At 45.8% G+C, this 24753-nt stretch overlaps 2 protein-coding genes and 1 pseudogene across 2 annotated transcripts in view; all 3 read left to right on the top strand.

Moving 5' to 3' along the window:
• Nucleotides 1-5262: 5262 nt before the first annotated feature.
• Nucleotides 5263-6492, top strand: LOC118902202 (rabankyrin-5-like). The gene is made up of 2 exons (XM_036866289.1): nt 5263-5766; nt 6081-6492. The coding sequence occupies exons 1-2, from the start codon at nt 5290-5292 to the stop codon at nt 6096-6098; spliced, it is 495 nt and encodes a 164-aa protein (XP_036722184.1). The 5' UTR covers nt 5263-5289; the 3' UTR covers nt 6099-6492.
• Nucleotides 6493-6501: 9 nt separating this feature from the next.
• On the top strand, nt 6502-16794 carry LOC118902203 (annotated as a pseudogene).
• A 4110-nt stretch (nt 16795-20904) lies between these two features.
• Nucleotides 20905-24753, top strand: part of SLC4A8 (solute carrier family 4 member 8) — an 84637-nt gene continuing 80788 nt past the window's right edge. The window contains 1 exon segment of the mRNA XM_036866283.1: nt 20905-21090. Within this exon segment, the coding sequence (XP_036722178.1) occupies nt 21046-21090 (45 nt within the window). The 5' untranslated portion in view covers nt 20905-21045.

Genomic DNA, 24753 nt, shown 5'->3' on the forward strand with positions numbered 1-24753 from the left:
CAAGTAGTATATAATGTAATATTTAAAAACATCAAAACTAGTGCAAAAGATGTCTATGATGAACAAAATATGAACAATTTAAAACAAAGAGTAGTGCTCTGCTGAGCCATATTGGAGCCTGAGGTAAAAGAAAAAATGTGGACCCCATGTCCATGTTTTTTTTCTATTAATTTTTTTTTGGCCTCGCTGCACGGTTTGCGGGATCTTAGTTCCCCAACCAGGGATTGAACCCAGCCCCTCATCAGTGAAAGTATGGAGTGCTAACCACTGGACCACCAGGTAATTCCCCCATTTTTCTTTTATATAACTGAAGCCTCCTTATATCATACAATGAATAATTGTTTACTCTCTTGGGAAACATGTGGGATAGGTGCATTATGACTAAGGACACTTCTACTTAAATTACACATGATTTTCTTCTTAAAAGCACTCAAGATACCCAGGATCTGTGTGTACTTTTTAAAAAAGAGAAATTTAATAATTGTGAAGAACATCTACATGCTTGCAGGATTTTGCTATGAGAACTCTTTCTGATGAAAATTATGATATATTATTGTTCAATAACTTTTTTTAAAAAAGAAGGAGATATGCACATTGAACCTTCTGAAACAAAGGTAATTGTATCTCAACCTGACAAAAATATAAGAATAAACTCTCCCCCAGCTAACTGCAAAACCTCTGTTATCTATCCCTAAAAAATAAGAAAGGAGGTTCCTATCTTCTTAGATATTTGAACAGACAATACATTTCCTTACAGAAGGTTGAAATATATATGATGGCACTGGAATGTTGTTTAATATTGTTTCAGATTGAAAGTAAAGGAGAGGTGATGGAATAACTGAATGGCAGGTCTAATGTCCTGATTTTTTTTTTTTTTTGTCCTGATTTTTAATGTCCCCTTAGTGTCCTGAAGTTTTTGCCTCACTGCTTCTTAATTCCCATGGAATCTTATTTATTTATTTTCAATAGGTAATGTGCATATGGCACAATGATTAAAAGTTCATAAGTATAGTGAACTACTCCTATCCCTGGTAACCTAGTTTTCCTCCCCAGAAGCAGCCACTGTTACCAGTTTCTTTTGATTCTTTCTAGAAACACAGCCCAGAGAAGGAGTCACCCTGATTTTAGCAAGTACCTTAAATAGTAACTTTTTTCATTATATTGTCTGAAGTGGTTAAAGTTATTTTAAAAGCAATTAACTTACTGAGCTCTCTTTGTGGCTCTGATAGATTTCCAGTGGATTCTCTTGGGTTTTCTAGGTAGACAGACCTATCAACAGCATAGGATTTTGGCAAAGAGAAAACGGTTTTGGAGTGAGACCTGGGTTGAAACTTGGCTCTGTCTGATTTTAAATCCAGCCTTTAAAAAATGTTGGCACTTTCAAAAAAAAAAAAAGTTGGCACTCTCCAAAGGCAGCATGTAAGTACAGAGTCGTCCTTCCCCCCAGGTGTGGTGGGTAGAGTGGGCAGAGGCCACACAGAGCCAAGTACTGCTCCTCTGCCCTCTCCTGGGTTGGTTTGACCTGGATCTGCATAGATCCAGAAGGCTTTGATCTTGGGGATTTCTAAACAGCCAGTGATCAGGAGGAGAGACTGAAGGGGAAGCCCTAAGCTACAATAACCTTTTCTTTCTCCATGAATGGAATGTAAGTTATGTTTGCTGAGAGCAGATTAAGATAGATTTTATTGTTTGAAATCATGGATTTATAGCTCTTTAAAGAGCTGCTAATTATCAGCAAGGCCTACAACCCCAGCCCACCCCCCATGTAGTAGTGGGAAAAAACAGTCCAGCACATGGGAATGTGTAAAGGTTTTCTCACAGGTGGGACCCACTGCCAGACAGGGAGTTGGTGGTATTTGGTGAGGAGTGGTACTAAGAAACACCTAGAGTTGGTGAGGAAAAAACCCACATTCTTACTTACTCATGGAATTTTATTGATTTGAAGGGATGCCCCAGGACACCTCTGATCCCTTTATCCACTCCATGGAAAAGATGACTGGGGATGTGGATTATCTAGTTTATTTATATCACATAATTTTTTTCAACGGGACCTCAGAGGAGCATGAATGAACTCCTTTATATCTTACACTACCAGGAAAAGACAGACCTGAGGTGGTGCCTTGATATAAGTACAGTCCTCCAGACTGCAGTAAGATGGGACAGCATTATATTGTCATAACGAGGGATGAGCTTAAACTTTGAAAAGATAATTGGCTCCACTTATTAATTATCAAGACTTAAGATATCATGGGGTTCAGCTGTTACACGAGGTTTACGGAAAACTATTCCAGGCTTGCCAAACTACCAGGTGACTTACCAGGTACAAAACAAGGATGCCTCACAAATAGAAGGAGAAGCCCCACTGTGGGGAGATGGAGACAGACTTAGGACCCTGATGGGCTCTGTAATGTGTTATCCTGTCCTGGCGTTCAGTACCCTGAGGAGCCCACAGGTACTGAATTTTTTTTTTTTAATTAATTTATTTAATTTATTTATTTTTGGCCGCATTGGCTCTTCGTTGCTGTGCGCGGGCTTTCTCTAGTTGTGGCGAGCGGGGGCCACTCTTCGTCGCGGTGCGCAGGCTTCTCATTGACGGGGCTTGTCTTGTTGCGGAGCACGGGCTCTAGGCGCACGGGCCTCAGTAGTTGTGGCTCGTGGGCTTCAGAGCGCAGGCTCAGTAGTTGTGGCACACGGGCTTAGTTGCTCCGCAGCATGTGGGATCTTCCTGGACCAGGGCTTGAACCCGTGTCCCCTGCGTTGACAGGCAGATTCTTAACCACTGTGCCACCAGGGAAGCCCCAGGTGCTGAATTTGAAGGCAGTAGTGGTCAGGGTATTTGACCTTCTGTCATTTTTGGTCTCTTGGCCATTAGCTCAATATGGTGATCTCCTTGCCAGTGATGGGCAAAGAAGGGTGTCTACTGGGGGCCTGCGGGAAAGCTTTCCATTCCTTGGAATGAAACAGATACAAGAATAAGACAGCCCCTTAAAAGCCTATCTGAGAACAAAGCCCACACAGTGACAAGGTGGAGCAAAGGGATGACAGAACCTGGACCACCACTGGCACTGTGTTTTTTTTTTTTTTAATGTTTATTTATTTGGCTGCGCTGGGTCTTAGTTGCAGCACGTGGGATGTTTGTTGCCACGTGTGAGATCTTCATTGCCACGTGCAGGACCTTCATTGCTACGTGTAGGATCTTTAGTTGTGATATGCGGTATCTTTAGTTGTGGCATGCGAACTCTTAGTTGCGGCATGTGGGATCTAGTTCCCTGACTAGGGATCGAACCTGGGCCCTCTGCATTGGAGCGCAGAGTCTTAGCCACTGGACCACCAGGGAAGTCCCCACCACTGACACCACTGAGCTGGAGCTTATACTGCTCATGGGGTCCATCCTATCCTGGTATCTGTTATGTGAGATAACTCAGTGGGCTCTTCTGGAGCCAAGGGAAAGATAGAGGGCACCAGTCCAAAGGAACTCAGACCTCCTCTAAGGACATTCAGATTTTGCTTTGAGTGTACAAAAACTAGAATTTTCTACAGAACCTGGAGCACAACAGTGGAAACAATCCTACCTGGGGAGTTGGAGAACCTCAGAGCTGATATGACCGTCATCTTTTAACTCCCATGGCGAGGAAGCCATGTCTGAATGGGAGCCTTAGCCTGCTGCCCACGTGAGCAGCTCCTCTGAGACGTCTCAGAGGAGGGAAGCACTGGAGCTGGGGCTCATGCACTCCTTGCCTTTGGGACCAGAGAGTAGGAGCCCAGGGAACGTTCTGGAGGTGCCAGGTCACCTCGCCCATTCTTCACAGGGTTACCCCACAGTCAGATGCTCTGGGGGAGGCACATCTCAGTATATGGGGTGGGAAGCCTTGATAGAACTCCCCCCAAGCAAAGGAAGGACTTGGAGAGGGACGGCATGGGGTCCCTCAGTTAGCTGGCAGTTCTGTAATCGTGGGCAAATAGTTCAACCTCAGTTTTCTCTTTTTTAAAAAGAAGATATTGAGGTGGATCTGTTGTGGAATTTGATGAGATAATGCATGTAAATCACTTGTAATGTGCTCAGAATATAATAAATGGCTTTCCTGGTACGTGCCCATAACTCCTCCAGAAAGCCTCACTTACTGTTTTCAGCGTTTGGGCAGGAGCCACACAGCTTGTTGATGAGCTTGGCTGACCGTGAATTTTGGTCTGGGTTTGAGGCTGGGCAAGAATGACCACTTGGATCCTGCTCAAAGTTCTTTTGTTTTGGCTTATTCCCCAAGGAGCTGAAAGCAGTCCAAGGGATAGAAATGAGACCAGGGTACATCCAGGTGGCCAGTTGCTGCTCCCCATGGCCTCTTGTGTCAGTTCCCAGAGAAGCATCTCTCAGAGTTTGGTGACTTTGGCAGCCAGCGGGCAGGAAGACGTCTGCCGGAATGAAGGAGTGCAGAATTGCAGGCTGGCTGCCTTTATACCCCAGGCACAGCACACCCAGAAACAACAAAAATACCTCATCAGGCAATCATTCTGTTACTCAAGCCAGGTGACCCAGGTCTAAATTCCAAGCCTTGAAATTCTTCCTGGATCAGCCGTGGGACAATCTGTCTCCCTTTATCTGTCCCCGTGCTGCAGGCAGGCAGCTGTTAGTCCGTAAAGAGCCTTATGAGTTGTGAGCAGGCCCCCCTTCCTCTGGGCCGGTGCAGACCTGTGTCAGGGCGTGGCTTGGCAAGCGAAGCGCGAGCCGGGCGCAAGCTGCACAGCCACCCGGAGCGGTCTTGGAGTTCCCGTCTCTGTCCAGAGCCTGCCTCAGTGATCTCTACCTCAGAGGCAAGGGAAGGGGCTTCACTCGGGGTGAAACCAGACTCAGGGACAAACTCTAGGAATCTGCCTGCTTAGCCACTGTTGCTGTTTGCCGTAAGAGTAGACCCAGATCTGATGTCAGGAGCTGCATGGAGGAGACTGATGACTGCCTAGGACCTGGACTGCCTACTGAGCATGAACTTGTCAGTCTGTGAGGTTGACTCCTGACCAGATAGATGCAGGAGAGACTGGGGAGCTTGACTATGTACGGGGACAGACGGAGACTGGGACAGGGCCAGTCGAGTGTAAAGGACCTTCTTTCTTCTTTGTCTAGCATGTCTTCAGGGAACCACCTTTGATTCTTAGTCCATGGAGTTCAGATGAGGCCCACCTCACTCCCCAGTACCAAGGGTGGACCTACAGACGGAGGAGGCCCTGCCTTCACCAAAGGAGCCTGCATCCTTGCCCAGCTCAGCAGACAGCAGTGTCTATCTGCAGACACCACTGCACATGACGATTGCCTATAATCATCCAGATGTGGTGTCTGTCATCCTGGAGCAAAAAGCTAATGCTCTTCATGCCACCAACAACCTGCAAATTATTCCAGACTTCAGCCTCAAGGATTCCCGAGACCAAACTGTGCTGGGCCTGGCATTATGGACTGGCATGCACACAATCGCAGCCCAGCTGCCGGGCTCCGGGGCTTGCATCAGTGACACCATGTCAGACGGGCAGACCTTGCTGCACATGGCCACGCAGCGGCAGGACAGCAAGAACCCGCTCTTTCTCCTGGAGCACCAGGCGGACCTAAACGTCAGGACTCAGGATGGGGAGACGGCTCTTCAGCTGGCCATCAGAAATCAGCTTCCCCTTGTCGCGGATGCCATATGCACCCGAGGAGCTGACACGTCTGTGCCAGATGAGAAGGGGAACCCCCCACTGTGGCTCACGCTGGCAAATAATCTGGAGGACGTCGCATCCACTCTGGTCAGACGTGGTTGTGATGCCACGTGCTGGGGCCCAGGACCTCGTGGGTGCCTTCAGGCACTGCTGCACAGAGCCATTGATGAAAACAACGAGCCCATCGCCTGCTTTTTTTTTTTTTTTAAACCAGTTTCCATGGTATTGCAGCATTTCTTTTTTTTTTTTTTAAAGATTGATTGATCGATTGATTGATTGATTGCTATGTTGGGTCTTCGTTTCTGTGCGAGGGCTTTCTCTAGTTGTGGCAAGTGGGGGCCGCTCTTCATCGCGGTGCGCGGGCCTCTCACTATCGTCATCGCCTGCTTTCTTATTCGCAGTGGCTGCGATGTGAATAGTCCCAGACAACCTGGTGCTGATGGAGAAGGAGAGGAAGAGGCCAGAGATGGGCAGACCCCCTGGCATTTGGCAGCCTCCTGGGGGCTGCAAGGGACGATACAGTGTCTTCTGGAGTTTGGTGCCCCTGTAAATGCACAGGATGCAGAAGGAAGAGCGCCTGTCCGCGTGGCCGTCAGCAACCAACACGGCGTCATCATTCAGCTGCTGATTTCCCACCCTGACATCCACCTGCATGTCCGAGACAGGCAGGGCCTGACCCCCTTTGCCTGTGCCGTGACCTACAAGAACGACAAGGTGGCGAGGCCATCCTGAAACGAGAGTCCGGGGCTGCCGAGCAGGTGGATAACAAGGGCCGGAATTTTCTTCACGTGGCAGTTCAGAACTCTGATAGCGAAAGTGTGCTGTTCCTGATCAGTGTTCAGGCTAACGTGAATTCCAGAGTCCAGGATGCTTCCAAGTGGGCCCCTTTGCACCTTGCTGTCCATGCAGGCTCAGAAATTAATATAAATATGTATATTTATGTATATGTATATCATACGTATGTGCAAAGATCCTCTGGCCACCGTGGTTAGTTGAGGGTTCAGCACATTACCCAAGCCAGGCTACTCAGAGCCTTTCCTGAGATATTTCCTGGAACTAGCAAAAAAGATGACCCCCCTTCCCCCGGCCCCACACCTCTGATCCCCTACCCCATGTGACCACTGATGGAATCATTAGCTGGGAAGGTGATGTAAGTTCAGAGCAGCTAATGGCCATCTTTGCTGTTCCATGAGGAAGGAGAGTCAGCCTGAGCATGAAGACAGCACTGAGAAAGCAAAGCATAAAGGTAAAGCATGAGAGGACCCTAATGTTATATTTTGTACTCCTGGATCCTGCTATACCTGAAGTCATTTACTCCTCGATTTCTCCCTTCTTCCACTTTCTCTTTTTCTCCTTTTCTTTTCCATTTTTTCCTTTCCTTTACTGTCTCTCCCTCCCTCCCTCCCTCTGTTCCTTTTTCCCCTCTCTTCCTTCCTTCCTTCTTTCTTGTTTTGGTTGAAATTTGTTTGAGTGTGTTTTTGTTACTTGCAACCCAAAGAATCAGACCAATAAACAATATGATGCACTGAATTAACTTACTGCTATAGGAGAGAGGTAAAAGGGCTATCTATGTTCATTTAAAACCAGGCCTGGCAGAGAGAAAGCAGAGAGAAACTCCTAAGAAAAACTTAGGAAAGGACACTTCTGACTCTCCAAGGAGCAGAGAGAGTTGAGTGGTAACTCATAGTGTGGCAGGGTATGGGGGGCACTTACAGATTGGGAGGGATGGACCACCCATCCTTCTAGGCTTTAACCTGTGAGATATGCTTGAACCAGACAATTTCCCAGGTAAGACTTGGAGATAGCTGGGAGACCAGGGAACTGGAGGGCTTCTGCTTGGGAGACGTCCCCAAGTCTAGAGAGGCAAGAGGCTGTTGCAGGGTCTGGCCTATCCCTAAGCCCCTCAGGACATGGTGTGCCTCAGACCCTGTTAGTGCTGGGTGAGCAGAGAGTTCACCATTTCTCCACTTCATTACTACGTTAGGTTCAGGCCTGTTGCTGTTCTGTGGCCAACCATGTCCCCCATGTTTGCTTTGGAGAGATTGTACCGAGTTCCCTAGTGAGGTCTTCCCTGTTGCATATAAAGAGTGCCTCTGTAACCTTCCTTTGTGCAAATCTTTGGCCATTTTCCTAGGGTCACCTGCTAGAAGTGGAACTTGCTGGATCAAAGGCTATGAACATTATTAAGGTTTTTGATTCTTATTCCAGGAGGCACTATTATCCATTACGAGAAAAGAGATGTAAAAAGTCCCCACCCTTGTCGGCTAGGAGAGGGCTGATGGCTAAATAACTAGAGTAAGAGGTGACCTGCTTTTCAGAAAAACAGAGCCATATCACAATGTCTATAATAAATGGAATTAAGACCATAAAATGTGGTGTGGGTGCAGCAGATCACATAGCATTAAACAAATTGGACTGCCTGGCTCCCTGAAGATGCATGGGTCAGAAAGCACCAGAAAGACCTAATGGGGTTATCTGGGTGCTTCCCTGAATGTAGGAAGTGTGGGGACAGCAACAGCTGAAGTTCCATTTACTGAAGGCGACTTTTGTGTAAATGGGGTTAGGACCGGAGGAGGGCAAAGAACTAGCATTTCTCTCTCAGGGAGCTCTTTGTTTAATGAGAGAGATCACCAGCTACAAATCAAATTATCCCAGGAGGGAAAGTCTGTCCTGGCGTAAGCAAGAACGTCCTAACATTCTATCCACAGTTGGAATGGTTGATGCACGTGGAAGCTCCGTGGAAGCCGTAAAGCATCGCTGGCGTGGGGTGCAGTGGTAGGCGCTGGGGGATCAGAGATGAAAACTCAGTCCCTATCTGTGAGGAGATATCCGTCTACTGCACAAACCTTCTAGAATGAGATAAGAGCCGTACTGTAATAGAGGGATGTATGCAGGAGGTCCAGGATGGCACAAAGGAGGGAATGATTAACTTCTCTGCTGGAGGAAGAGGCGAGGTGACCTGGTTTGCGAAGAATGAGTAGAAGTTTGCCAGGTGGGCAAGTGGGGGAGACACAAATAGAGGGAGGGGCATACGTGTGACCTGGGTGGCCCCCAGAATTTGGAGTACAAATAACATGCCCCAGCTTGTCCCCAGGATTTAGTGCTCTAGGTCCCTTGGCCTGCCAGAGCAGATCCAGAAGCTTAGCCTGGGGCCCTCTGAGGCTCCATTCTCTCCCCAGCAACCCTGTGGTCACTAGTGTTGAGTAGCAGCAGAGCTAGAGGGGTGCGGGGTAGGCGGGCTTGTTGCAGAAGGGGGCCAAAGATAATGAGGAGCCAGCCCCAGCCAGCTGGTCCTCAGGGCAAAGTTGGAGGCATGTGAAAGGACGAGGGTGCTGCAGCGATGTCTTGCCCTGAGAGTGTGTCATTCTTGCACTCCTGGCTGGACCGGTCAGGATTCCCTGTTTAAAACTCTTTCGGTTTTTCCACTAGGCCACTTCCAGCGGGTAAGCAGCCTCCTGCCCTAGTGGTGTGGAGTGCACAGATTCTAATTGTAGACGTCTGTATTTGTTTCTTATGACTGCTATGACAAAGTACCACAAACTGGGTGGCTTAAAACAGAAATTTATTATCTTACAATTCTGGAGAAATCTGCAGGGTCATGCTCACTCTAAAACCTGTAGGGGAACCTTTCCTTGACTCTTCCTAGCTTCTGATGGTTTGCCATCCATCTTTGTCATTCCCTGGACTGGAGACACATCGCTCCAATCCTCCGTCTTCACGTGGTGTTCTCCCTGTGTCTCTCCGTGTCTTCACATGGCTGTCACTTTATAAGGACACCAGTCATATTGGATTAGGGACCTCCTCTACTCCAGTGTAACCTCATCTTAATTAATTCAACCTGCAGTAATCACCTATTTCCAAATAAAGTCACATTCTGAGGTCCTGGGGGTTAGGGCTGAAACATATCTTTCTGTTGCTGTTGGTTGGGTGGAGGCATAACTTAACCCATAGCAGCATCTCTCAGACACACGGCAGAGCTTGCAGATGGTAAGGAAAGCCTGGCAGCTCCCAGGGCTCTGAAGTGCTGCTCAGGGGTGACAGCCCGGGAACACAGTGTTTACATTTCTTTGCTTGCAGACCCAAGGCTGCCTGCAGTTGTGGCTACAGGAAGGTGTGGGCTCCAGGGAGCTGGGGCTCTGCCACACCGCAATGATGCTGGGTCTGGAGGAGGTTGTAGCGTTGAGTCCCTGTCAAGCCCCTGTTTGGGGGCTCTTTCACAGCCATTCTTCAGGGAAAGAGGTCCCCAGTGTAATGCTCACTCCAGAGCGTTTTCCTTCCAGAACAGGTGAGGAGTGAAAAGCGATCTAACTAGAGACCCAGGTTTGTTTTTTTTTTTTCCCAGAGTTTTCCTAGGTATTTTTGTTTGCCCATTAAAAAAATAAACCTTGTTGGTAATTTTATTGTGATGTCCTGTAATTTATAGATGAATAAAAAGAGGATTAACAGCTTTAATAAAATTGAGTTTTTCCTACCATATGCAGCGTGTGCCTTTCAATTTACTCAAGACTTCTTTTGTGCCACTCAGTAGTAGTTTTCATATTCTTGCATGTTACTTTTCTGCTTGATCTCTTCATCTCTTCGCTATGACTGTAATGGGAATCTTTTCTCTCATTCTATTACCTAATCAGTTGTGCTCTGTGTTACAGGGAAGCTATTGATTTTTGCATAATAATCTTGCACCCAGCCACTTTTCTGAAGCCTTTTGTTTGCAGTAGTTTTCAGTTGATTCCCTTAGGTTTTCCAGGTTTACAATAATATAATTTAGTCTATTCCTTTCTGATCATTTATCTATTTTATTTTTTTCTGTCGTCAAGTTCTGCTGGCTAATTTCCGCCCTATCCATTAATACTGCTGATTGTGGTCATCTTTAACTAGTTCCTGACTTTACTGGGAATACTTCTATTGTTTTCCTATTAAGAATGGTGCTGGCTTTGATTGTTCCAGTCAGAGTCACCCACAAATGCATCTGCGCTTGAATTTATTCATCTTTTTTTCTTTTTAAAAATAAATTTATTTATTTATTTAATTTTGGCTGAGTTGGGTCTTCGTTGCTGCGCAGGCTTTCTCTAGCTGTGGTGAGCCGGGGCTACTCTTCATTGCGGTGTGCAGGCTTGTCATTGCAGTGGCTTCTCTTTGTTGCAGAGCATGGGCTGTAGTTGCGCGGGCTTCAGTAGTTGTGCCTCGTGGGCTCTAGAGCGCAGGCTCAGTAGTTGTGGCACACGGGCTTAGTTGCTCCGCGGTATGTGGGATCTTCCCGGACCAGAGCTCGAACCCGTGTCCCCTGCGCTGGCAGGCGGATTCTTAACCACTGCACCACCAGGGAAATCCTATTCACCTTTTCTAATGGAGGGTATTTCTTTGAAACTTTCTTGTCTTTCCTTTCCCTATCCATGGTTTGGATTTTCTACCTCTTCTAACAATCTTTCTTTTTATAGAGCGTTTGTCATTTAATTGAGTTTTTCAGTTACTTAAACAGAATTGAGTACATTTTCTTTGCATCAGTGAGGTTATTTATATCATCTCTTATTTTTCACGTTTATGCTTTTTTCACTTACCTACCCCTCCCCACACTATGATTTGGTTAGCTGATGGTTTATCTTTTGTTTTTTTCTCTAAAGAATTAGTTTTTAATATATGTTTTCCCAGACTTATTGAGATATATTATTATATTGACATATAACACTGTGTAAGTTTAAGGTATACAGCATGATGATTTGATACATATGTATATTGTGAAATGATTACCACAATAAGGTAATCCATTACATCACATTACTTTCAAGTATATAGTGCAATATATATATATTTTTAAATTAATTAATTAATTTATTTATTTTTGGCTGTGTTGGGTCTTCGTTTCTGTGCGAGGGCTTTCTCTTCTTGTGGCAAGCGGGGGCCACTCTTCATCGCGGTGTGCGGGCCTCTCACTATCGCGGCCTCTCTTGTTGCGGAGCACAGGCTCCAGACGTGCAGGCTCAGTAGTTGTGGCTCACGGGCCTAGTTGCTCCGCAGCATGTGGGATCTTCCCAGACCAGGGCTCGAACCCGTGTCCCCTGCATTAGCACGCAGATTCTCAACCACTGCGCCACCAGGGAAGCCCTATAGTGCAATATTTTTAACTATAGTCACCAGCTGTACATTAGATCCCCAGAACTTATTTATCTTATGACTGGAAGTTTCCTTCTTTTTTATGACTATGTAATATTCTTCTGTGTGTGTACACATCACTTTTTTTTTTAACTGAAGTATAGTTGATTTATAATGTTTCAGGGGTACAGCAAAGTGATTCAGTGCTATATATATACATTTATATATATATGTATATATATATATACATTTTTTTCAGATTCTTTTCCATGATAGGTTATTATATGATATTGAATACAGTTCCTTGTGCTATACAGTAGGTCCTTGTTGTTTATTTTTTTATATACAGTAGTGTATATCTGTCAATCCCAAACTCCCAGTTTATCCCTTCCCCCTTTTTCCCCTTTGGTAACCATAAATTTGTTTTCTCTGTCTGTGAGTCTATTTCTGTTTTGTAAATAAGTTCACTTGTATCATTTTTTAGATTCCACATATAAGTGATATATGATATTTGTTTTGCTCTGTCTGACTTACTTCACTTAGTATGATAATCTCTAGGTCCATCCGTGTTGCTGCAAATGGCATTATTTCATTCTTTTTTATTGCTGAGTAATATTCCACTGTATTTATATACCACATTTTCTTTATGCATTCATCTGTTGATGGACACTTAGGTTGCTTCCATGTCTTGGCTGTTGTAAATAGTGCTGCTATGAACACTGGGTACATGTATCTTTTCAAATTAGAGTTTTCGTCTTTTCTGGATATATGTCCAGGAGTGGGATTGCTGGATCATATGGTAACTTTATTTTTATTTTAAAGAAACTCCACACTGTTTTCCATAGTGGCTGCACCAATTTATTGTACATTCCCACCAACAGTGTAGGAAGTTTCCCTTTTCTCCACACCCTTTCCAGCACTTATTATTTGTTGACTTTTAGATGATGGCCATTCTGACCCCTGTGAGGTGATATCTTATTGTAGTTTTGATTTGCATTTCTCCAATAATTAGCGATGTTGAGCATTTTTCACGTGCCTGTTGGCCTGTCTCCTTTGGAGAAATGTCAATTTAAGTCTTCTGCCCAATTTTTGATTGGGTTGTTTGGGTTTTTTTGATATTGAGATATATGAGCTGTTGGTATATTTTGGAAATTAATCCCTTGTTGGTCGCATTTTTTGCAAGTATTTTCTCCCATCCGTAGGTTGTCTTTTTGTTTTGTTTATGGTTTCCATTGTTGTGCAAAAGCTTTTTTTTTTTTTTATAAATTTATTTATTTATTTTTGGCTGCGCTGGGTCTTCGTTGCTGCGCGCGGGCTTTCTCTGGTTGCGGCGAGCGGGGGCTACTCTTCGTTGCAGTGCACGCAGGGGCTTCTCCTTTGCGGTGGCTTCTCTTGCTGTGGAGCATGGGCTCTAGGCGGGCGGGCTTCAGTAGTTGTGGCACACGGGCTCAGTTGTTGTGGCTCGTGGGCTCTAGAGCACAGGCTCAGTAGTTGTGGCACACGGGATTAGTTGCTCCGCGGCATGTGAGATCTTCCCGGACCAGGGCTCGAACGCGTGTCCCCTGCGTTGGCAGGTGGATTCTTAACCTCTGCGCCACCAGGGAAGTCCTGTGCAAATGCTTTTAAGTTTAATTAGGTCCCATTTGTTTATTTTTGCTTTTATTTCCATTGCTCTAGGAGGTGGATCAAAAAAATATAGCTGTGGTTTATGTCAAAGAGTGTTCTGCCTATGTTTTCCTCTAGGAGTTTTACAGTATCTGGTCTTACATTTAGGTCTTTCATCCATTTTGAGTTTATTTTTGTATATGGTGTTGGAATATAGGACTTTTATGTCCCTTCCAACAATTCTCAGAGAACAGGGACAAGAAGTTCTGGAGAGATGCCAACAGATATATAGATTATAATCAAATTGTTGGGACTTTCCTGGCGGTCCAGTGGTTAAGAATCCACCTTCCAATGCAGGGGACGCGGGTTTGATCCCTGGTCAGGGAACTAAGATCCCACATGCTGCGGGGCGACTAAGCCGACGTGACGCAACTCCTGAGCACTTGAGCCACAACTACAGAGCCCATGTGCTGCAGCTACAGAGCCCATGTGCCACAACTACAGAACCCATGTGCTCTGGAGCCTGAGCACCGCAACTACTGAGCCTGCTTGCCACAACTAGAGAGAAGCCTGCACGCTGCAACGAAAAGCCTGCACACTGCAATGAAAAGATCCTGCACGCCGCAACAAAGATTCCACATGCCTCAAGTAAGACCCGATGCAGCCAAAAAGAAAATAAATAAATATTAAAAACAAAACAAAACAAAAAAATTGTAATGGCCCTTGTTCATTTTGCCTACCCCAAACAAAGCTGAGTGTTTCTATATCTGCTTCAAGGCTGGATTTTTTTTCTCTGCTATTCATTGACTGACCATCTCATAGTCCTCGTTGTTTGTGGTAAATCTAGCAAATACTCTTTCTTTCTTATATTGTATAAGAAAGGACCAGAGAAACTCTACCTTCTTTAAAAAGGAGGCTGGCCTTTTCAATTTGGCAAAAGATTAGAGGTAGAAAAAGGTAAAACCATGAGATACATTCAAATTCTATGTCTAGTCCCTTTTGCCCCAGCCCAAATGCTGAATAGGTCTCTTTTCTTTTTTATTAACTGCAAAATAAAAGGCCTCAAGGGGTGTTTCAGTGGGAGTAGAAGTAGCTTGGGTTGAATTTATATCTATGTCAGATAATATGTTTCTGGAGATAAGAGGCAGTAATAGTTATTTTCAGAACTTCATGAGAGTTTGTTCAGTAAACTAATGAATGGGTATCACTGACAAGCTTTCCAAAGTGGAAATTATATGAAACTGTAATCTGATGGGAAAGGGTAACAGAGGGGAAGCCCTTGGTTTCTGCTATGGGGAGTTCATGTCAATTCTAAAGGAGATTCACAATTCACTGTTCAAACGAAGGCAATTCAACTTTATGCAGGAAACGGCTGAATGGAATTATATTTCTAGGAATCCACACAATGAAGTGGAAAGCATGAGTAGTTCTTGACCCAGCTCTGCTACTAACTGGCTTAGGCAAGTCCCTATTTTAGGCACATTTTAGCTTTCTAGTCTGTGAAGTGTTCTGTGTACATTTACAGACCCGTTGGAGAGAAATGAGATAAGGCGATAAAAACATTGAGCATATAGAATTATACAGATGTGGGGCATTGAATTTGCAGCCGCCTTAAGGATATACTAGGCCTACTGGCTACAAGTGAAATAAGAACTTCCCTACTTAGCATAACAAGCTCATGAGGTCTTATCCCCAAGAAGATAAGATACAGAGTGAAACCACTGTAAAAAGGCTTGATTTCTAAGCAGGGCTAGGTTTGGTTAGAAACGGATAAGATAAATGTATTTAATGAATACAAATGTGTTCAAATCTGATATCAAGGACTTGGCAAGTGGTCCTTGGTTAACACCTGTTTCTCCTAAATTCCTGAATGACTTCCTTCCTATGTGGATCTGGAAATCCCAAAGTTTTTTTCTTCAAGGCCTGCTTTTCTGTTTTGTTCTGATCCCTCTATAAGTCCTCTCCTTCTGCCTCTGTCCAAATATCTCAATTGTGATTCCAGAGAAAGCAGAACATAGTTTTCTGCCAGTTTACGTGGGTTCCGTCTAGCAGAACCTTAGTTTAGTCTGGAGCAAGGTGTAAATGAGTACAGTATAGGAAATTTCTTTTATTCTTTCTTCTTTTTTTTCTTTTTTTTTTTGGCTGCGTGACTTTCAGGATCTTAGTTACCCCACCAGGGACTGAACCTGGGCCCACGGCTGTGAAAGCACTCCCCCCTGGACCGCCAGGGAAGTCCCCATTATAGGCAATTTCTAGGATGATGATGACAAATGGAGGGAGAGTGATTTTCCCAGTCAAGAGTCAGTTTTTGTGGCGCTTCATTGTTCTTCCCTGTGATGTGTAGTGTCCCAGGATGGCAGCGTGCTGTGAACGAAGAAAATCGTATCCCGTAGTCTCTTTAGATATGCTGTGACTTGGTAAGAGCTGAAGGCATATCATGCACCTGCATGACCTTTTCAGCTTGACAAAGAATAATGTCTCTCTCCTGCTCCCCCCTCCCTTCACAGGAAATGCTCCCAGACAACCGCACAGCGAGCCCTAATTAAGTCTTTCCTCGGATCTTGACATCTTTTCCTCCAACATTTCCTTGGGTGTAGACGTATAAGTAAGAGGAAGCAGGAGAAAGCAAATCAGCTATAAGATGCAGCTGGGAATTGGGAGCTACCTAACGGTAAGTAAAGACTAGAACCTCTGCCCTGGCAGCTCTTTTGACAGTTTAAACAGGGCAAGAAATATGGTAAGTTGATGGAGAAATTAAGATGCTTTAGATGGAAAAATTGGTTGCAATGATGTGAGAACACTTTTCTCAGACCTTCTGAGTTTCTTGTGTTTTCGCCTTTTTTGTCTCTGAATAAGAGAATTTCAATGTCTTCCAGCCAATATTTAAAAATAATATAGGCGCTCTTTCCCTGCTTCGCGCGGAGGGGGAAGCTCGGGTGCATTCAAGATTCGGCTCCACCTGTAACCCACCGCCATGGCCGAAGAAGGCATTGCTGCTGGAGGTGTAATGGACGTTAATACTGCTTTGCAAGAGGTGCTGAAGACCGCCCTCATCCACGATGGCCTAGCACGTGGAATTCGCGAGGCTGCTAAAGCCTTAGACAAGCGCCAAGCCCATCTTTATGTGCTTGCATCCAACTGTGATGAGCCTATGTATGTCAAGTTCGTGGAGGCCCTTTGTACTGAGCACCAAATCAACCCGATTAAGGTTGATGACGACAAGAAACTAGGGGAATGGGTAGCCCTCTGTAAAACTGACAGAGGGAAAACCCTATAAAGTGGTCCTTTGCAGTTGTGTGGTGGTTAAGGACTACGGCAAAGAGTCTCAGGCCAAGGATGTCATCGAGGAGTACTTCAAACGCAAGAAATGATCAAATAAAAAAACTGGGCTCTTGTTCCTCATAAACTAAAAAAAAAAAAAAATAATAATATAGGTAAGGTGCCTAGTGGAAAATTTGGGGCTTTTTTTACTTACCTGAAAAGAAAGTCCCACAGATTTTACCATGTCCCCGGAGGTTCAAGACCTAATCTCTCCCCACCAAAGTCTAAGGACACTGGTATTAGAGAAGGAAGGATCTAGAGACAAAGTTGGAAGGATAGCCACATTTGGAAGCCACGAAGAGAGGGTGGGAGGCTACAAAAGTTAGGGAAGGACAAGAGCCCAGGCAGCCCCATGGGAGGCAGTAGGTGGTTAAGCGTGTGCACTCTGCAATCAGATACATCTGAGCTGAGAGCTCAGTGTCTCCATTTATTAACTGTGCTTGCTGCGTGAACTGGGGCAACTTACATCTCTAAGCCTCAGTCTTCAGTGTTCTCATCTGTAAAATGGGATGATAGAACCTACCTCATAGAGTTGCTGCAAGCCTCCTTGCTTCCCTGTGGTGTGTGTGTGTGTGTGTGTGTGTGTGTGTGTGTGGTCTCTGTCTTTACCCATATTTTGCATTTTCCTGTCCATTTTATGACTCCTTCTAGGCCGAGAATTCTGTGCAGTCCTCAGAAGTTTCTGAGTTCTGTTTTGCTGTTTTTTCTGCTTTCTTTAGAAGAATAATCAGTGTGAGGTGGTGTCCTTGGCTGAAAATCCTCCTTCCAGCTCCTCCTATGCCTCTTTGCTGGCCAGGCTGGGAGCAGCGCATCTGCACTTTTCCAAGCAGTGTAGGGAGCAGTAGTGGTTGGGAGCCTAGAACCTGGAGCCTGGAGCCAAGTGAGCTAGCCTCCTTTGGGAAGGAGAGACCAAAACAGCCCTGGGAGGGGAGAGCCTATCTGCAGCGCCCCAGATAGCAGCTGCCTCAGGGCAGCCTAGTTCCTTTTGTAATTTGCACAACAGACCAGAAGATGGGGCTCTTGACCCTGAGTCAAGGGCCAGAGGCTCTGACTTTTTCTTCATTTGAACTGGAGGAAAATCAGACCCACTAGAGTTCCCAGGAATCCTCTACCTCCTCATTCTCCCTGCCCTGACCACTCATGCCCACTCCCATGAGAGCAGCATGTGAGCTGGCTTTCTAGGGAGTGGGGAATGGAGGACACATCTTCCCTTTGGTCGCCATCCTTGGCCCCTCCTGAATTACGTTACCAGAGTCAGTATAAATGACCCCCTGCCTCACGTTTCCCCCTCTAACCCATCTTGCCCCCAGTGGCAGATTTCAGCAATAGTACCATTTATATAGGACAGTGTTGCACTGTGGCCAAGAACTCTAGAATCAGACAGATTCATCCTTGACTCATCTCATCAGATGAGACTCTCCTCACCTCCTCAGAGAAGCCGCCCTGACCACCCCATCTAATGTAGCTCTCCCCACCCCCATGCCCATTACTCTATCACATAACTTTGCAATTTACTTCACAGCAGCTCTTATAACCTGTAATTGTCTTGTTTTTTTATTTGTTTGCTGTCTCCCCACTAGATTGTAAGTCTTAAGAGGTCAAGACCCTGTTTGTTTTATTGCTGTTTCCCTAACACTCAATGCTGAATACATAGATTCTCAGTAAATATGTTCTGAATTAATAAATGATCAAATCCCAGCTTAATGACTGCTTAATCTTGAGAAAGCTGCTAAACTTCTCAGCCTCAGTTTTCTTACCAGTGAAATGGAGAAATAATGGAGAGTTAGGAATATTAAATGACACAGTGCATTTAAACCCTGGGCCTGGTGCATGGAAGTGTTCTTTAAAATTTTCAGCAGTGTCCTACTTTCTATCACATGAGAGAAAAAAAAAGTCTGAACTAATTAGCTGGCTCTCTATAATTTGGCCATAGTTTTTTCTTTACCACAATTTTTACTTCCTACTGCTCTTATCTATAACTTTCTGCTTTGGTCCAAGTTGTGGCTACTCTGAATGGGTCATGTGCATTCCTAGTGTTAAATCTTTGCCCAAGAATTGAGATGCTTGCTCTCCTTACCTTGGCTCGACTGTTTTCAGATTTAGCCCAAACCCATGTCCTCTGTGTCATGTTCCTAAGTGTCCCAAGTCATAAAGATCGTTTTCTCTTCTGAATTTTTATAAACTTTGTTGTCTATGTTACTCATATGGCTCTTGTTTTATGTTCTATTGTCTTGTCATCATATTAACATATATCCTATTTCCCTGATTAGACTGTAAGCCCTTTGGAGATATGTATTTTATTTTATTTTTTAATTAATTAATTTTTATTTATTTATTTTTGGCTGCGTTGGGTCTTCGCTGATGCGCGTGGGCTTTCCCTAGCTGCAATGAGCAGGGGCCACTCTTCGCTGTGGCACGCAGGCCTCTCAATGTGGTAGCCTCTCTTGCTTCGGAGCACGGGATCTAGGCGTGTGGGCTTCAGTAGTTGTGGCATTTGGGCTCAGTAGTTGTGGCTCGTGGGCTCCAGAGCACAGGCTCAGTAGTTGTGGCTCATGGGCCTAGTTGCTCCACGGCATGTGGGATCCTCCCAGATCAGGGCTCGAACCCGTGTCCCCTGCATTGGCAGGCGGACTCCCAACCACTGTGCCACCAGGGAACTCCCTGTATTTTATTTTAGATTTCTCTGCATCTTCAGTGCCATTTGGGCTTGTACTTAGGTGTTCAATATGTTTTTGGTTAGACTGAATTAAAAGCACATATATTCACTTATGTATTTATAAATTATGTATATATATTTATACAACTTGTATAACTTACACATTTATAGCTATGTTCTATGTGCCCAGCATTCTTCTGAGGCTCTGTGGAGTATACAGAAGGGCATAAGAAAAATAATTTTGCCTTCAAAAACTTACAATATTATAGTAAGCTAAAGTCAACATTTAATGAAAGTACTTAACCACAGCATGGTAACTGCTATAAGAAAGTTATGAGGTGCTATGAAGATTCAGAGGAGGGAGTGATAACATCTCCTAGGTGTGTTGGGGAGAGTTGAGGTTTCTTGGAAGAGGTAGCCTTTGAGACTAACTTTGAAGGATGATTAAGATTTCGATGGGCAAAAATGGGGGTGAATTCCAGATTCAAGGGACAGGATTAGTGAAGTGATGAATTAGGGAAGAGACTGTCGCAATGAACACTAAGAAACAGGACCAAGGCCTTAAACCGGAGACCAGAAACATGGTTCTGCCTCAGGGACACTGAAGCACAACCTTGTTTCAGATTTTAGGGCCAACACAAGGAGTGATATGCAGGGGTTGAAACTTTAACATGCACCAACCATACTATTTTCCCCAAGTGTAACTTCTTTGGAGGCTGAGGATGATTTCCAACTGTTCTTTTTCCTTTAATAATGTGGACTCACCTACAGTCTGATAGTGGACATAAAGCAAAAACCCCTTTCCTCCTCTTGGGGACAGAGGATTGGCTGGATTATGGCCAGCCTCTCTTTTCTTTTAGACCCAAATCAAACTGAATGTGTTACTCATGGGTTTCTAACCTTGCCTTAGATCAGTAGTTCTTCCGTTGTTAAATAATTTGCCTTAGATCATTTCTCGGAAAAGCTGGAAGCATTTTTGTGGAATTATTTCAACAATCATCTTTAGCTCAACTCTGTGCTTGTACTGCCAACCTGAGACCCAGGGAGAAGACCTAAACTGCAGTGAGTCCATGGAGGGGATCGGATCACTGCCTGCCTGCTTCTCGTTAATACTCTTTACTCTGGCCACTAGCTCGCGGATTAACAAGTAATTTCAGAAGGCCCTTCCCCCTCACCCTCAGTTCCTTCCTTCTGCAACCCCAAGGGATGGTTCCCCAGAATTTAAAAATCAACACCCAAGGAACAAAATCACGATAGACAAAACCGACACTTTCTCCGTTTTCAAGGGTCAGGTGCATCCTCAAATAGAACCACGAAATTTTCAATCTCTAGCAAGCAGTCGGAAGGACCTTCAAACCCAGAGGCCCCTGAAGGGAGGGAGGCGGTTTCCATGGCAACCGGGCCCCAGAGCGGTTGGCTCCTCCGGCTCCCTCCTCCTCCTCCTGGTAGTCCAGGGTACCGCCGGACAGCGTCCTCCGGTGCTCCGCGCCCTGATTGGCCGCACAGGCCGCGCGTTGATTGGCTGCGGCGAGGCCTCGCGGGCCGGCGGCTATGGAGGCGGCGGCGGTGGTTGATGGTTGATTGTTGGCTCCAGGGTAGGGGTCGCCGCTCGGGCGATCTCCTCAAACCCGACCAGAGTGCGTGGACTGCTGACGTTCGGCCTGGAGCCCGCGGGCGAGACCTAGTTGGGCTCCGCCATGCGGGCCGGGAGTAACGAGCCGGACGGCGTCCTCAGCTATCAGGTAGGGCCCCGCCTCCCGCCCCTCCCCGGGGCTCAGCCTCCTCATCCTCTGCCCACCCTCCTTTCTCTGCCCCCGAGTCGGGGCTCCGCAGGCCACTCCCTGAGGGCGAGGGGAGGCCAGCTCGGGACACCAGGGGGCGCTCCGGGCGGTCGGGGATCGGGCCCGGGCTGCGAATGGGTGACCTTGGGCCAAAAGGGGGAGCCGCATCCTTTGCGTGGCCGGCTGAGGAGCCCTGACGGCCCGCGGCCGGTGACCTCTGTTCTCCTCGGATCCTCCTTGCTGGGAAAGAGGCTGGCTTCTGGCCTTGCCGTGTCCTCCTGGAACGTGGGAGAAAGGGTAGCCAGGGACCTTGCTCTGGTGAGGCATGTCTCCTCTTTGTGTTTTTATTTCTGGTTCCTCACTGGCTCAGAGGAAGAGCTAGAAAGACTTGAGGCTGAGACCAAACCCTAAACCTTGTCAGTGTGGTCAGCTTTATGACTCCCTCCATCCCGTTGCACAGCCAGCTGTCAAGTTCTGGATAGGGAACTGGAAATGGGCTGGGGACGTGTTAAGGGGTCAGGAACAGGTGTTTATTTAAAGGAATGAGGAAACTAGGTTTAAGTAGCTGATAACCCAACTGTTGGGGTGGCTAATGTAAGGTAAAGCATTGGACTAGGGGTCAGAGACTATACGTTCAAATCCTACATCTGCCTCTCACAGGCTTTGTGACCTTGAGTAAGTCACTTGCCTCTTTGAACCACAGTTTCCCCATCTAGCAAAATGGGAATGATAATATCGGCTTTGCTTACCTCACAGGGTGATTTTGAGGACGAAATGAGGCGCTGTTTGTGAAAGAGCTCTGTAAAATGATGTTTATTGTGTGGCAACCAGTATAGGAGTGGGAGCTCATTGAATTCTCACTCCCCCCTTTCCTGTGCCCATCACGTGACGATGTGGTTACTGCTCTGGAAAGAGGTGTTGAAGGGAGGTCAAGTCTGAAGTGGAGGGCTGTGAAGAGAATGATGGACCTTCTCAGAAGGATGACAGGTCTTGAAACAAGGACCATGTTGACGTCAGGATGGTTTCTGTAAAGAGGCAGAGAAAACTTGAGTTTGTAGCAAAATGTGTATCACTGACTCACTCCTCTTCTTCCTGGTAATAGTTTACTACTAGATGATCCCATTGAGTGTGTCTGTGTGTGTGTGTGTATGTGTATGTGTGTGTGTGAATAACCATTTTAATCAGTCACACAAATAAATGTATTATTTATAAACTGTGATGCGTGCTTAGAAAGGAAGATATGCAGTGCTGTGAGTGTATATCACAATGGTTCCAGCTTTGGCCTCAGATCACAGATTTTGCTAAGGAAGAAAATTTGGGCAAAGATCTAAAGAATAAGTGTCAACTGAGGGAAGAGGGAGATCAAAGGGCTTTGGAGACAAAGAACAGCAGAGGGGGCACATCTGGTTAGAAGACCTGAAAGAAGGCCATTGTGGATGGAGCCATAGGGAGCAATGAGGGGAATGGTGTGAGATGTACTCTGGGGTCATAACATACAGAGAGAGAGAGAAAGAGAGAGGAGCCAGAGAGAGAATGAGAGCTAACGAGATCATGATTACATTCTCCTCCTGAAAGATTTCTCTGGCTGCAGCGGGGAGAACAGGCTGGAACGAATGTGAGGAGACAGTGTCCTTAACATGCAGAATGTGTTCCAGTTGTATTGTCAAGATCATAATAACCCCCAGGCTTCTGTTAGTGCTCTGTGAAAACGATAATTCCTGAGTGCTTCTGGGATAGGACAGAAAATAATTATCTCTTTTATATCTAGTTCATGAAACTTTTGTGGGCAGTGGGGTGACGAGAGAGCAAAGAATGGAGTGGGAACAGCAGGACCTTGTAAAGGCTGAGTCAGGTGATGGGCAAATGGGTACTTGAGATATAGGGTGGAAAAGAAACAAGGGTAGAAGGAGGAAAGGAAATGGGGGTGACTTGGGGGAGACACAGTCAATCGATTGAAAGTTACCAACTAAGCCTCCTATGTGCCAACTGAGCTGTGTGGAAGGGAGCGGGCGTTGCAAAGTGAGCAGACTGTGTAACTTGATGTAAACTGAGATTCCAGGCATCACATCTAAATATCCTAAGTCTAGGCTGTTTTCTCTGGTTTGGACTACTGTGCTGGCTCCTAACAGTTTCCTCCTGCTCTTCCTTCTACAGTCCACTTGCCCCATGGCAGCCAGGGAGAGGTTGTTTTTTTTTTTTTTTGGCTGCGTTGGGTCTTCGTTGCTGCGTGCAGGCTTTCTCTATTTGCGGCGAGCGGGGGCTATTCTTTGTTGCAGTGCATGGGCTTCTCATTGTGGTGGCTTCTCTTGTTGCGGAGCATGGGCTCTAGGTGCACGGGCTTCAGTAGTTGCAGCATGTGGGCTCAGTAGTTGTAGCATGCAAGCCCTAGAGCACGCAGGCTTCAGTAGTTGTGGCTCACGGGCTCTAGAGCGCAGGCTCATTAGTTGTGGCACAAGGGCTTAGTTGCTTCACGGCATGTGGGTTCTTCTCGGACCAGGGGTTGAACCCGTGTCCCCTGCATTGGCAGGCGGATTCTTTTTTTTCTTTTCAATTTGAAAGATATATGCATATACATGCACACACGTATATATGCATATCATATATACAGAAAATAAATTCTGGTTAACCCAGTATCATGCTGAAGAATCACTAAGCATCATTTTTTTTTTTTTTCAATCTGAAACCAGTCTTGTCCCTGGACTGTTTAATGATATGTGAGTTAATACATTTCCTATTTGTCCTCAAGTCACATTGAGTTGGTTTTTTTTTTTTTGACCACAACAAAAGCAACAATGATTGCAATTACCAAACATGAAACACACTCATACTATGTCATAATATTGACATTCAGTCCAGTAATCCTCCACTGTAACAGCTCCTTTACTTTGCAGTGAAAATTGATTTGTATATTCTTTGGGCAGGCGGATTCTTAACCATTGCGCCACCAGGGAAGTCCCAGAGAGAGCTTTTTTTTTTTTAAAATTAATTAATTAATTAATTTTTGGTTGTGTTGGGTCTTCATTGCTGCCCGCGGGCTTTCTATAGTTGCATTGAGCAGGGACTGCTTTTCCTTGCAGTGCGCGGGCTTCTCATCGGGGTGGCTTCTCTTGTTGTGGAGCACGGGCTCTAGGTGCGTGGGCTCAGTAGTTGTGGTTCGCGGGCTTTAGAGCACAGGCTCAGTAGTTGTGGCACACGGGCTTAGTTGCTCTGCGGCATGTGGGAGCTTCCCGGACCAGGGGTCTGACCCATGTCCCCTGCACTGGCAGGTAGATTCTTGACCACTATGCCACCAGGGAAGTCCCCCAGAGAGAGCTTTTAAAAACACAAATCAGATGTCATATCCTATCTCGAAACCCTTCAGTGGCTTCCCAGTACACTTTAGAATAAAATCCAAACTCCTTATTGTGTCCTACCAAGCTTCATTGTGACCAGGGCCTTGCCCACCCTCCCTGACGACCTCTCCTCCACTCTCTCACCACTCACCCCTGCACTGGCTATCTTTCTGTTCCTTCAATATGACCAGCTCCTTCACGCCTCAAGAACGTTGTTCTTGTCATTCTTGTGGAGATTCTTCTACCTGGGCCTTCTCGTGACTCAACTCAGATGCCCCCTCCTCAGGGTGGC

This window comes from Balaenoptera musculus, chromosome 10, assembly GCF_009873245.2.
Source record: "Balaenoptera musculus isolate JJ_BM4_2016_0621 chromosome 10, mBalMus1.pri.v3, whole genome shotgun sequence".
Lineage (NCBI taxonomy): Eukaryota > Metazoa > Chordata > Mammalia > Artiodactyla > Balaenopteridae > Balaenoptera > Balaenoptera musculus.

Coding starts and splice junctions, on each gene's coding strand:
- LOC118902202 (XM_036866289.1), top strand. CDS start 5,290: ATGACGATTGCCTATAATCATCCAGATGTGGTGTCTGTCATCCTGGAG.